The sequence below is a fragment of the Mesitornis unicolor genome, unplaced genomic scaffold (assembly GCF_000695765.1).
Source record: "Mesitornis unicolor isolate BGI_N332 unplaced genomic scaffold, ASM69576v1 scaffold26510, whole genome shotgun sequence".
Classification (NCBI taxonomy): domain Eukaryota; kingdom Metazoa; phylum Chordata; class Aves; order Mesitornithiformes; family Mesitornithidae; genus Mesitornis; species Mesitornis unicolor.
In genome coordinates, this window is record NW_010160673.1 from 790 (window position 1) to 15,307 (window position 14,518).

General features: G+C 39.5%; 1 protein-coding gene across 1 annotated transcript in view; it reads left to right on the forward strand.

The window, feature by feature from the left end:
- Positions 1 to 5,631: 5,631 nt before the first annotated feature.
- Positions 5,632 to 14,518, forward strand: part of LPCAT1 (lysophosphatidylcholine acyltransferase 1) — a 54,485-nt gene continuing 45,598 nt past the window's right edge. The window contains exons 1-2 of the mRNA XM_010190682.1: positions 5,632 to 5,771; positions 7,332 to 7,546. Coding sequence (XP_010188984.1) covers positions 5,638 to 5,771; positions 7,332 to 7,546 — 349 coding nt within the window. The 5' untranslated portion in view covers positions 5,632 to 5,637. The remainder of the gene's footprint in view (positions 5,772 to 7,331; positions 7,547 to 14,518) is intronic.

Sequence of the window (14,518 nt, forward strand, 5' to 3'; positions counted from 1 at the left end):
TCCAGCTTTAATTCAATTTACATTCTGAGTGAAGTTCATTGTTGCGTTGCCCTGTTGCTGTCCAGATACTTAAGACATGTATGGCCTGACTTATGAAACGTCAGAATCTGCGTCTTGTTAAGTATCTGGCAGCCAAGACTGCCAAGACATAGTAGACTCCAGTAGAAAAGGTTTTACTTTTTTAATCAATCTTCCCTGTATGATATGGTTAAACGTTAAATGTTGAATTCAGGATTTACTGATAAATTGTTGTTTGAATGGGAAAAGGGAGAAAAGATTTACATCATTTACCTCATTCTGTTTATACCTAGAGCTTCCTCAAGAAATCATATAGTTTTTATGCTTTCTTTTCAGTTTAACCCTACTTCATTCCTTAAGTCATGTCTTTATGTAATTAATGAGATAGAAGCCTTTTAGGGAGCAGAGAGAAGCAAAGATGGATATGGATGTGGATTAAGATTGTATCTATTTATAACAATAACTGTTTTATTTTTGCAGTGTTAATGCAACTTTTTAATGCGACTTGCTACTTGGTTATGTGTAAGGAATTTTAAAAATACTGTTGGGAGGGCAGAGTAGCAGTTTCACAGTTTTTACAGTATTGAGTCTCATATGAGCTACTGGCATTGCTGGTCTGTTGTTAGTCCTAGCAGCTGCTTCACCAGTGCAGTGACTGGTTGCCAAACATACCTGCCTTCTGTGTGGGCTGCCCTGTGTGTCTGTTTGAGACATGAGCTTTCCCACTGGATTTCAAGGTTTTGTTATTTTCAATAAAAACTGCAAGATGTGCTTAAAGCTCTGTAGTTTTTTACAGCGTGCAGACCAGAGGAATAGCCTCGCCAAAGAGTGCGAATCAGTCTTGCTTTTTAAGTGAACAATCTTTTATTGATGTACAGCGGCACAGAGTTCTTTAACCCAACCTTTCCCGCCACCTTATTTCTGCAGTTTCTTGTGAGGAAAAGGCATACAAGTGGACATACAGAACTGTGATAGATTTTCTTCTTTACTATAATCGTGCTTTCCTAACCTTTTTGCTGATCAGAAGGAAAGTTGTGTTTGAGATAGTGGCTGCTAAAGAAGAGCTGTGGAAATGTTTCACTTATGAGAAACGTGACTCTCTCAGAAAGGGAGACTTCTTGAATGGAGAGGCTGCTTTACAGCAGCATGTGTTCTCTGACATACAGTCCTGGCCTGCTACTGACAGTTCAGTATGAAATATTACAGCAGAACTCACTTCCGGTTCAGCTGTGGGCGCATATTGTGTCACAGGTTTTTCTTCTGTCTGGCCTGCAATTCTAACAGGAGTGAGTTCTGGGACTGCAAAGCCTATTGAGGAAGGTTAGGAATGTTTGGGGACTGGAGGTACGTGAAGAAGTTGGATGAGCACAGGGGACTGGGAGGCAAGACTGCTTGGTGTAATGGTCAGTCAGCCCTGTTATCTTCACTACCACATCATCTCTCCCTCATCCTGCACTCTGTAAGAGATCAGATTAGCTTTTTTGCTCATTAATACAACTCTAAGTAAATGCATTTTAGAGTATTTCAGCCTGAGACAGTGGGAGTGGAGAGGAAAAAAAAAAAGTAGGAGGTAAGAGGACAAAACAACTGCAAAGAAGAAGAACAATGACAAAAAGAAATTAATCTGAGTGCCAAGTAATTGTTCACATCATGTTTTACTGGCTTAGAAAAAATAAGAGATAAGTAAGGCTACAGAGAAATGAGTCTCATGTTTCTTGAAGAAATGATGGCTATTTCACCGTGATCTGAGGGTGATGGTGGGGGTCATTCTTGAAGCTACCTGTTTTATTTCAGTACTGCAATAAAAAGACACTTCCTGGAAGACAGACAGAGATGATTCATTAAGCATGAATTTCATTCATCTTAACATCTTCTGGGCACCTATCACATAAGTCGAAGCTCTTGATTCTAGTTACCTCTGCAGAATAGGCAGAAGCATTACTGGAGCTGTCATGAAGTGTAGCTTTGTTTCCTTGCCACTTAAAAACACAATACAGTGCCATTTTCCTTGTTTCCAGTGTTTCTGGTCCTTTTATTGCACCAGTGCTGGTATTCCTTTGGTGCCTTGGTGAGCTGATTTGGCTCATTAAACCAGCAGGTTACTGTGGTTTTTCTGCATTCTGATTGTTTTCTTTTGCTGGGATTCTTTTTCTTTAAAGAGCTCTACTGGCTCATTACAAGCTCAGATAAGTGCTAGAGCTGACTCAAGGGGAGGATTGAGGGAAGAGTGAACAGGACCACCCTTTTCAGCAGCAATGGTCTGTTGGATTGACTTACATGCACATGAAAATTTCTGCTCCTGTGATTACCTCCATGATTGTGTCAATCTGAGAACTTGCAGAGTAGGAGAGCAGGTAGTAAGAGAATTGCTGAAAGATTAATTCTTAGCTCCTTCAGTGTCATCTTTGGTGAATTGAGGCTATAGGGATGATAATAGTAAAAAAGTGGAGGTGTGGGATAAGATGTAATCTCTGTTTGGTATGTTTAAAAGAAAAATCAAAGCCTCTACCATGCTAGAGGTGCAGTTCACTGTTCTGTTTTATTTCTTCAACAAGTGACTGATAATTTGTAATAAGTCATGGAAACCGTTTTGAAATTTTTTTGTAAATGTTATTTCTCACTGTAGCAGTAATTTCAAAGATGGATTTTTTCAGTTTCTCTGTGTGAGAGAGGTATTTCCTTCAAGACAGGAAATGGAGATATACAGAAGGAGGAACAAGGGTACTCTGATTCTCTTGCTCACTGTTTAGGTATGTAGGACCTGATGTTTTGGAGAACTTAGAAAGGACTTAAGTTCATAGTCAAATCTGAATGCAGGGTCTCTAATCAAGGAGAACATATGATAGCTTTTTGTCTTAAGTGACTTGCCTTGCATCAAATTTAAGCCCTTCTGACAGAAGAGCATGGTTTCCCAGGGCAGCCTTCTGTTACAAGCTGCAAGACCATCCTCTTCCTTCCTGGTGACCATGGGTCTCTCACAGCATACACTGCAACTTCTGAAAAATTAAGTAGGATTCTGTAGACCCGCAAATATTAAACGAGCTGTAGTCAAACCTGTAGTCATGAGCTGAACCTCCCAAGGTACAGAGCCAGATGGACATTGGTAGTTTTTTAAACGTATCTCAGGACACAGGTGTTTACATATGACTTATTACCATATAGAATTTGTAATTTTAACAGAAAACATGTCTTGGTGAATATCCAAAATATGTAGAGATATGATCACCAAAATAAGATGTCTGTACAAGGTCAGACCAGGACTGTGTGTCTCCTGTGTTCTGATCTCTGACACCAGCCAGTAGGAACAAGATCTTTTTCCTCTTACTGTCTGACACTGACACTACTACTGTACATAGGTTTTACAGGATAGCAGCTTTCTTACCCAGAAAGGTATCTGAATGTAGATTTGAGTGAACTAATTTTCAAATGTGTTTTTATTGATTCCTAACCTTCTTCAGGGGTCAAACTTCTCTCTCCTACCAATTTTATTGTGTGGACAGGTACTGCACTACCACCTGCTAAAAAAGACCCTGGTGTCATAGCCAGACCCTGTACATCCCTTGTATTTGGAACTGCTTCTTGCTGGCCATTTCTACCACTGCTGTCTCTGGGCACAAAAGACCAAGAGGCCTTTTCTGCACATTTATGCCATCTTTCAGAACCTTACGGATGCAACTTCTGCTTCTGTTCTGTGATGTGGCTCTCAAGTGATCTTGATACAAATTGCTACACAGATGCAAAGGACTGAATAGCTCACCACCAGTCGTTCTGCCTTTGTATAGGAGGAGGCTGAGGGGTGGGAGGGAGAAGGTGTGAATCCCAGAGGACTGTATCCTCACTGCATTTTGTTTCCCTTCTTTCTTGAAGCTGGTCCTTTGCATCTTTCGACCATAGAAGTCAGCTGCTTTCTCTTATCTAGCTTGCAGATGAATGCTCCCCTATTTGCTGCCAGAGATGGTGGTCTTGTCTATGGATGCAGAGTTGCATGAGTTGGTATGACTTAAGTGCTCATCTGATTATTCCCGGTTTGGGAAGTTGAACTGGTTCATCTGGGAAACTAGCCTATCTAAGAACAAAATTCCTTTTTCTTCCAATTCTACAAACTGAGGCAGTCCACCAAGGACTGGAATTCTGTTTTGTGGAGTGAGACCATGGTTATTACGAGATCACGGTGCCAGTGTGAACTGTCACTGTAAAATCTGACACTGCAGTAGCTTTGGGTTTGAAAGTGGTAGTTCAGGCTTTTCTCCTGCTGTGTGTTCCCTGCCTCTACCCTAGATCAACACATTTGTGCAGCTACAGGGTGAGTCGGTTATTGAGCTGTTTCGGGAAGTGAGAGGAAGCAGGAACTGATCAATGGAAAACCAAGCTGCATGATGACTAGATCTGCATCAGGGAAGAGAAGAAGAATATGAATAATACTTTTCACAGCAGCCTGGAGATGCATCAGATTAAGGACAACATGAGACACTACCTTATGCCTCATGGCTCATCCTTGCCCAGCCATAGTGGTGCTGAAAAGTGCTTTTCTACCTCATCTGGTGTGCCTGTGAATATATAGTGGATTTTCTTTTGAATTCTTTCTTTACATGGCCCTTCTATTTCATAGTGTAATCTTCATCTTCTGCTAGCCTCCAATGTACAGCTTGGGGAGTGTTGGTGCTACCCCAGTCAGCTTCAAAGAGTTTTCAGTTCCCTCTCTCTCCTTTAGCCACTCATCTGAAGCTGTACCCTCCTCCACTTGCACAGATAGTTGTTAAGTTGTGTTTTCTGGAGGATGGTTTGGAACACCTTCAACCTGCTCAGGAAAGGCCCTACTTTTTGGGAGAAGTCTTCAGAAGACTATGGGAGAAGACCCAACGTGAAATGCTTTTCACCAAAGTTGAAGGCTGAGGACTGGCTGGCTAGGAGTGGGCTCTCTGAGAACTAGAGTGCTGAGAGAAGGTGCAGAAGCAACAAGGTTCACTGTGGCTTCCCAGGGATGAATAACTTTTTGAAAACCTTTGCTTTCCAGAGGGTTGTGCCTGTTAGCACAGGCCTGGAGCATAAACTTGTATCCAGGTCTGGATGTTTGTCCAGAGGTGTCTCTGCACAATGTGCCCCACAGCTTCTGGTTCCAGGGGCACAGTACAGAGGAACTGGTGCCTGCCTAGTTCTGGAGGAGCTTTCCAGGCCAGGCCCTGTATTGCCATGTGAATGCACCCTGCTGAAGAAGTGCACATCACTGGCTGGGGTCAGCTGTTATGGACTGACTTCTCTGTAGTGCAGCGAGATTTACAACACACCCATGCTAAATATTTACTTAATGTGAGGCTGCAGAAAGGGAAAAGAGCATGCAGATGTATTCACTGACTAACAGAGGATCTGAAGAATTGTGGAAAACTAAGACTGCACTAGCTTTAAAGTATGTGCTGTGTTTCAGCTGCAATTAAGATTGGTGAATCAAAATTGTTATGTGTACACTGCAATTATTTGTTTGGAATTAAAGTGTATTCTGCTGATTTAACACTAGATATTTTTAAGTTAAGACTTCAGATCAGTTTCCAGGATTTGCTGACTTTTTCAGTCCAAGACTGTGTTAGAATAATGCATTTGTTTTGGATTTTGCAGATTGCCTTCATGACCTTGACTCTGTTTCCTATCCGACTCTTTTTTGCTGCTTTTATGATGTTGCTGGCCTGGCCTTTTGCATTCGTTGCTTCAATGGGATCCGATGAGCAAGAGCTTGAAAAGCCCCTCTCCTGGTGGCGAAAGTGAGTCACTGATGTGGTGAAATACTGAAAGAATCATTATTTAGTTTAACATTTTGAAATATAAGAGACTGGAAATACCTGATATGTGTCCCCAGAGACCTGCTCTTCAGAAGAAAAATGTAAAAGTTATTATTTACACACTTTACTCAAGTGGGAAACTACAAATACCTCAACTGTTTGATTTGCCAGATGACCTGGAAATTACAGGGAGAAAAACTGATCATCTCTGGCCTCTTACCCTTATTGAGGATGTAGTGTGAAGCTTCATTGTGAAACCCTTCAATTTCAGTTATTCCCATAATGTCAACTTCTTGTTACAAAGATTGACACTACAGAACGTGCCCAGAGTTCCTGTTCTAAGTTGCTGTTTTGAACAGCTTCACCCCATTGTTTGCTACCCTGTGATGAAATGACAAAAATTCTGTTGATTCTTTGAGGGCTTGCCCCATGCTTTGGTGGTTATTAATAAATCTGTGCTTGCTTTGATATTGGAATGCTAATTAAGGTAGAATGTAAAACAGTGTTCACCCATCCATGAAAACTGCTGTTTGAGGAGCAAGGAAGGAGGGGCGTATCACCTCTTCTGCAGAGAACTTTAAAATCAGGAGTTGGCACTAGCATGAGGAAAGCTGACTGTATTTTGCATCACAGGAGGAAAGGAGATTGAGAACCACAGAGGCATGTCACTTTGCATTTCATTTGGAATGATATCAGTATAATAACTAAAGGAATAATGGACTGCCTTCAGCCTTGCGTACAGTTATTTTGAAGCTTTTTAGATTGTCCCTTCCCCATTTCATCTAGTTTTCAGTGTCATGCTGCTCTCCAGCCTCCAATCTTCATGAGTATAACAATTTGTGGTGTTTCAGTTTTTGTTCAGCTGGTTCAAAGTAAATGTTTCTCTTTTCATGACTGTCAGCTTAAAAAAGTAAGCAGACAAAATTCCACAAAAAAAGCCCCACAAAAACAAACAAACAAAAACAAGACCACAAACCCAAAACCCCAAACATCCACCAAAATGCTCAAGAAGGAGATGGGGGAAAAGGGAAGATATGAAAATATTTATAGGACTGATGTGTTCTGTAGGCATCCCTGCGTTTGAGAATCTCTGCTCCACATCACTCCACTGTTTTGTGTGAGTAAACTCGAACCAAAGAATCAGAGTTATTGTTTTCTGGCAATATCCTACTAGCATTTTCCAAGACTAAGTTTATTAGAGCTTTTTTGGTGTTACTAGAAAGTGTTATTAGACGTTGTATAGAAGAAACTCAACAGTCATAGCCTGATTCAAAATTAATTTTGTGATAAAATAAATGCCAGTCTTACTGTGATTAAAACACATTAATATTCAGGTATGAAATGAAATTAAATAGCATCTTTGAAAGTAGTCTTAAATCTGCTGAGAAAGAGAAAGCAAAAGGTCTGCGCAGTGCTCCTGCTCTGTTTATGCAGCATATCCTGTCTGTACTTTTGACATGCTCATAAAGTTTCTATGTAACATGTTTTCATTATTTTAAGGTGCTCATGTGGCAGCATAACTGTTTTCTCAACTCTTTACAGGATAGTGGATATTTTGCTGAAAGCAATCATGAGAATGATGTGGCTTGCTGGTGGATTTCACTGGATAAATGTAAAAGGCAGACGGGCGTTGCCAGCAGAAGCAGCAATATTAACTGTGGCTCCCCATTCTTCCTACTTCGATGCCATTCCAGTAACGATGACCTTTGCCTCCATTGTGATGAAAGCAGAAAGCAAAGATATTCCTGTCTGGGGAAGTAAGTTGATAGATGCTTAATTTTTTAGAAACAGTTAAAAATGATTACTTAGGAAGTTCACTGGTTATATATGAGAAGGCCTGAAACACAAAGAAAATTTTGCTGTAATATATGTAATATATATTTTTTACTGGTCTACTTTGAATGTCAATAGAAAAAAAATTGTGGGGGATGTGGGGTTTTTTTCCTTTCTACAAAGTTGAATCATTGTACAAAGTCAAAACAATCCTACAGAATTCATGGTTAGATTTGCAGTGAAATTGCAACAGTTTTAAGACCCAAGAAATAGAAAAGTGAGTTAGGATGGGGTTATAGAAGCAAAGGGTTAGGCTATAAAGTCTGCCAAAACTTCTTTCTTGGTGCAAGTTGAGGTGCCATCCCAGCAGTGTGTTTAGGAATGTTGTCTGCTCTGAATGGTACCCTGCCTTGAGGAAGTGCTGCTAATTCTTTATGCATTGATAAGTTTGTTTCAGGCAGGGTGTGAGAGATGAGGAAGTGCAGATTGTTGTGCGCTCAGATTTAGTCATAAGCAATGCAGATGCCCAAATCAGTAGTGTCTGAATACTGATGTTGGAATTGTTGGTGTAGATTCTCACAAAGTCTTGTGAGAAGCCTGTGAGTTTTTAAAATTTTTTTTATTTTTAGTGCAGTTGTGGCAAAAAATGTGTGGTCTTTTAGGCTTGTAGATTTCTAACCAAAGTCTGTGAATTTTAGAGAAACCCACAATGTAGTATCTAGGGACCAGCAAAGTTCAAAGAATCTTCATGTGTCTCATTGTGTAGATTTTAAAGGTAGCATAAAAAGGTCAAAAGATTTTACTTTGGCCTTGGATGGGTGTTCTTTAATTTAAAAGTCTAAACAAAAGCTTTGAGTTCCTTCACAACTAAGTGGAATCAGACTGTTGGTGTTGACATCCTCCTAAAATTTCATTAGACAATGTGTTTTTTAAGGACATGTTCAAAACCAGAAACTGAGACTTGGCCACCAATGGTGAGTGGTTACATTTTGAAGCCTTGCACAGGGAAACTCTTGGTATAAAGGCCACTCTGTATCAGGTAAAGCCCAGGCCAGAATTGTAGCTGTATCTCAATTTCATTGAATATCTGACTAAAAGAGTTTAGTAAAAGTCTGTGGCAGTGAAAAATCTGTGTAAAAATTAATAGTTGCTTTGAACAAAAAGGGTACAGGCATGTGTTTGTTTTTTTTAAAAAATGTATGTAAATGAGCATAGTGTGAAAACAAAAACCAATTGAACCCTCTTGTCCAATACTGAAAGAAGATACTGTTGTGAGGTGGTACATTGACACTCCTACACAGTAGAGGTGTATCCAGGCTACCTTGGGCTTTAGAAGCAGTCCAGCCATAGAAGCAGGGGCAGGTTTATCTTATTTCTCAGCTGACTCAGTTGACTGTTTAATAATTGCTAGCTCAGCAAAATAAAGTAGTCCATGTGGAGCTCTCCTTTGCTTGCAGCTGGACTGTTTGGGGGATCCAAACCAGATGAGGTAACTCCAGGCCATGATGTGTTACTGAAATGTGATGAAACAGCAGAATGGCATTTGACAGGATCTTGTAATAGCTGCTTAACTGTCCCATGTAATAGATTCAGTGGGGAGTAGTAGGAAAGCCTGAGGAGAATCTGTAGGGTTATGGAGGTTGTAGTTACACTGTATGTAGCACAAATAGTGCATATTGAGTAGCTTAAACTATTTCCTATTTACCTAATTTAATTTTAAGGTAACTTTTAAAGAATTCCATTCGAAGTCTAGACTTATGACAATAATTTTTTTAAATTATTCACTTGATTCTCTTCATGTGTGAGCAAAATCAATCACAGAAAAACAGAAAACCCAGAAAACTGCATATAGTGATTTGATGGAATATTACTGGACTGTACAGTGCAGTCAAGTAAATGAGTATTTTGTCCTGTATAGCTGCATTCAGCTTATGTCATGCAGCTGCAAAAATTATGTAGTGCCTTATGAAGTGTTCAGAAGAATGTCATGGAAATGAAGCATGGCAAAGCTCTTAACTGCGATTCAGAGTTCAGAAGCCTTTTTTGTTTTTAGAGAAATACTTTAATATCAGCAACATTTATTACAGCAGTTTGTATTATTAAAGTAAATGGACCTTCACAGAGAAGTAATCACTGTAATGATTAGTTTGGCTTAAAATTAAATGTAAGCTTTTTAGTAGAGTGAATTTGTGTTAATTTTTCTTTTATTTTACTGCTTCAAAGAGGTTTTCTGTGAAGCAGATGACACTGACTATCCTCTCCTTCTTTGATCTAGTATTTTAACTCTGATATTATTTACGTTTCTCTACGTACACACACACAAATATGTATTGCATGTTATTGGACTGCTGGCATTTCTCTTATACTATCTGTGAAAAGGTGGTCATGCTTTTCTTGGATTGTATGGTGATTTGACAACATTGTAGGCATTCATCTAGAATTTATCCCAGAGAGGTCAGAATTGGGTTTTTTTATGTTCCTCAGTTTTGTATGTCTTTCAGACTTTGTACCAGTGATGTCTGGGAGCCAGTCATGGATAATCCTACCCTTGCTATTTCTTAATTGAGCCTTGTTAATGATCATTGACAATCTTCTGGAAAGTTTCGAATAACGTGCTTTCATTTAACTCTGTGAGCAGACTTCAGCATGTGAAAAATGAGGCAGCAGAGGAAATTCAAATATAATTTCCAAGGATGAGGGCTTTGAGTGAAGAGTAGATCTTCATCCAGAGTATCAAAATATGATAAAAATAAATTGGCTTTGGATGTAATGACAGTGTTTATCAGGACATTGTATGCTGTGTAGCAGAGGGATCAGGTGCTTTAGCAGACACAAAAAGATCTGATTGCTGAATGGATACCAAGATTGGTTCCAAAAGTATTTTAACAGGTCTCTGGAGCAGCTGCCTGTATTATTGTACCCTTAGTTTGCCAGTCATGGAACAGAAAGCTATTGATTCACTTTTCAGTCCAGATGATTAGAAGCCTGTTCTTTATAGGATTGGAAGTAATCCACAGGTGTGTTTGTATATGAGTGTTTTATTGCTTTCTAACTTGAAGACAGCTGTCCTGGACCACAAAGTCCAATTTCAGAAGCAGACTTAAGTCTCATGACTCCTTCAGAAAACTTCCTCCAGGAACACAAAGAAAAGAAAAAACAAATTTTAAAAATGCTCTTTTGCTCGAACTGAATAGCTCTGACCTCTTCAGTTAGTGGTTAGTAGTGAAGAACTTGGCACAGGCACTAGGTTACCAAACTCTGGGGAGGAACTGCTTGCTCAGATATAAACAAGATTTCAGTGATCATCTAAATAATCAATCTGATAAGTAGAGAATGCCAGAACAGATGGAGCACATCACCACAATGCTGGAGAAGGACACGTGTTTCTGCACAATGGCTTTCCAGAGTTTTGGTAGGTTAGAGATGTGAAGTTTGCTGGACCACTTCAGTGTAAAGTGTGCAGCCTGGGGTAGATGACATCTATGAGTCTGCTGCACCTTACACTGGCTGAAGAAGTAAGATCAGCTCATTCATCTGCACAGGTCCTTACACTTTCCTGTTTTGTCTACCGGACCCTACTTTAAGTCAGGATAAGCTCTTTGCATAAATTCTGGATAGGTACACCTAACTGCCTTATTTTGGGCTGGTAAAGCAAGCTGGATAAAAGTTTTTTCATTGTTGAAGTGGTCAGTGCTATGGCAGAAATACTTCAATAAGAAGGAAAAGGAATTTGTCAGTAAATATGATTTGGCGGGGATTTTGTTAAACGACTTCTGTGATTCAGACATCTTCTGTGATCTGAACTTTAAAAACTAAATTTAAGGTGATAAGCTAATTTAAACCTTAAGCAACTTCTCAACATCTGCAAGCTCACCCTCTGAAAAAGAGAAGAAGTTGGTACCTGTGAATTGAACAGTGGGATATGTTAGCTTAAGTTTATAAAGGGGAAAGAGGTCATTTGTACTTGGCAAAATACAGAAGAGCTGTAGAGGAAGAAAGAATCATACTGAGCTGTAAAAACTATCAGTTCTGTTGTAGGCATTTTTTTTCCACATCGACTAAACTTAGGATTTTTTTGTTCAAGCTTCTATTTTCAAAGCCCTTTATAGGCCTTTCTTGAGCATCATGACTAAAAGACAAGAAGTAATTCAGTGGGAAATATTTGTGCTGTAGTAGCTGGGTATGTTTTCGTCTTGGAACTTAAAAGATGCCAAATGACTTACTCATCAGCTCTGTTATGCAACCTAATCCTCCAGTCCTCCACCCCAATTGCTCCCCCCACCCCCTTACCTTCCAAAGCACACAAGGAATAGAACCGTGATAGACCCACAGTTCTTCAGTGAGGATCTTGCATTTAAATACTTCTGAGATTCATCAGAGCAGTTCTTAAAAACCTCTTTTGGAAAAACCTGCTGTCAGGTGATGGCATCACAGATTTTTTTTTTTCCCCTCTTCATACACTGTAAATCAGCAGCTTAAACAGTGTTAAGGTCACTAGCCTGAATGCCAACATCCTGTGCTATGTTGGCACTTTAGTCTGCCTTGAGTACACAAATGAGCTCCCCAGTTCTGAGGAGCATCTTGAAGTTATTACTAAGCTTATCCATTTCATCCTCTACTTTAAAATCTCTCATTTCTAAACTCAATGTTTCCTTCAGGCTGTGGGCAGCCAGATGATCCTGCAATATTTCAGTCCTCACAGAAGCTTTCTTGGAGAGACTTAAAGTTCTTGCACCATCACCTATATATTATAGGTATGCCTTTATTTTTTGGGTTGGAGTCCTGGACTCATTACATTTTTTTTCACCATACATTCAGTAACAATTGCTGCTCATTTAAACTGCGGCTGGAATGCTTAAACCACCATTGCTTTTTTTTTGTTAAGCATCCTAGTTAATATTATTTATGGAAGTTAAAAACTACAGTATGTAAGAAACCTGCAAACTGGCACAACTGCCTTCATAAAATACTTTTTAAACTGGCTGCTGAAGGCTAAAACATACAGCCATACCCTCATACAGGTACTGCAGGTGTAAGTGCAAACAGCAGTCTTCATGATATGAAAAGGATCTTTGTCCCTCAAGAAGCCCTTAAAGGAAATAGAACTTTGAAAGACACTTTGAAAGACCAACCCAAATACCACAGAATTTACGTCTGTTGAAGCTAAAGAGAACACTCACTATTTACTTCCCACTTCTGACCTCTCCTTGTCCTACAGACTACACATTTCCTGCCTTTCTGTTTGGAAATAGGGAGAACTTTCCCATTAATGCTGCCTCTATACCAGGGATACTTGGTATCTGCTCTGTCAGGTATTCCAGCTGCTAAGCACTTAGTCAAACTCAGAAAAGTTTTTCTCGAGACATATTTAGTTTTAGTGGTTGGTTCAGGCTTGGGTCAAAAAAGTATATGTTTCTGTGAATGGTTGTTGCTCTAATAAAATACTGCCACTAACTTTAAAAATCTAATGTAGAGATGTCATGGCTACAGTAACACTATTTCTGTAAGAATTGTGTATCTCCAAGTGGAAAAGATCCTAATTTTGGTTTACTTCCATTTTGTGCATTGATACAACTTTGTGTACTTGTTGTCTGTGAGTTTGAGGTTTTTTCCCGTTTTTAAGTTACACAGAAAGTCATTTTACTCTAGAACCTTAATGTTTTTTCCCCATAACCTTCAGAAGACTTTTTGAGCCCCTTGCAGATTTCATTTCTTCTTTTCTCTCCAGAAAACAGCAGTTTTCATACTATGCATTACTTTATTAGAAAAGGTGTGAGTTCAGAACTTGATATGCATGTACATGTTAGGCAGCTTTTAAAAACAAAGCTCAAAATGGCACTCCTCAACCTTTTAACCTTCATGGTTTTGTAAGCACTAAGTACAGAATGCACAAAAGGGCAACTGCTATTAGAAAAATAATCTGTATTTTTTCCATAGTAGAAAAAGGAGCCAGTTGTAGTGGCTTTTTAGGCTGCGATCTCAGTGTATCGGAGGAACATATGTGATGGAATTTGGGGTTGTTTAGGGGAGAGGCCAAAAGAGAGCCTCAAGTTCAGCATTCTCTACTTTTGCTGAAGATCTGTCACTCTGATGCTGTTTCTATAGTGGCAATAATGTAACTGCCCACTGAAAAGAATGTGTGTATGGATACATTGTATAAGAACAGTGTCTAGTGCCACATTGCCATTCTGTTGCTTTTTTGTATTCTCTGAGGCCTTGTAGCCAGTAACAATGTTGCTAGTGTTGCTTTATCTACCATATCTACCACAGTCTGGTTTATCTACCACAGTTGTAACTGTCAGGAGCAATTTAAATGGTTAGTAACAATACTTTCTGCTATGGTGTGTTAAATTAGCACTTCATGTCTTGATTTGAAATGAGAGTTCATTACCTGCATTTGACTTGAAATATAGAGGTGAAATGCCTTTTTTTTTTCCTTGTTATCCTGAGAAGTTCATTGACACCAATTGTGTGTGTTCAGCTCATCAGAGAGAAACTTTTTTTGCTTGTGCATCAGCTGGTGCTTGATTTGATTGCATGGGAGTTATGGTTCTGAAATCAGCTGGAACTGCCAGCCTGCAATTAATCAAAGCAACACTGATTTTTTGCTGGCTCTCTTTAAAAAGGCTGTTTCATGCTAGAGCAGCTTTCTGCTGGTTAGCATATCTGTGGCAGCATGGCTGCCCTGCAAGGCAGAGGTTTTGATGAATTACTGGCAGTGCTGTTTAAATTTCAGACACCTGTGTAAGAAGGTGGAGAGCTGCATGTGTCACCTGTCTTCAGGACTAGTAATGAGCTGAAATTGGGGATGAGTGACTACATCAAGTAGGACTGACTCTGCTAGAGAAAAGGCTGGAATAATAACACTGGCAAGGTCAGTTTTGTGAATTGAGGGATTGCCTGCCATCACCCACTAGAATTTATATTTTAAGGGTGGTTTTAATGGAGTGAGAGGA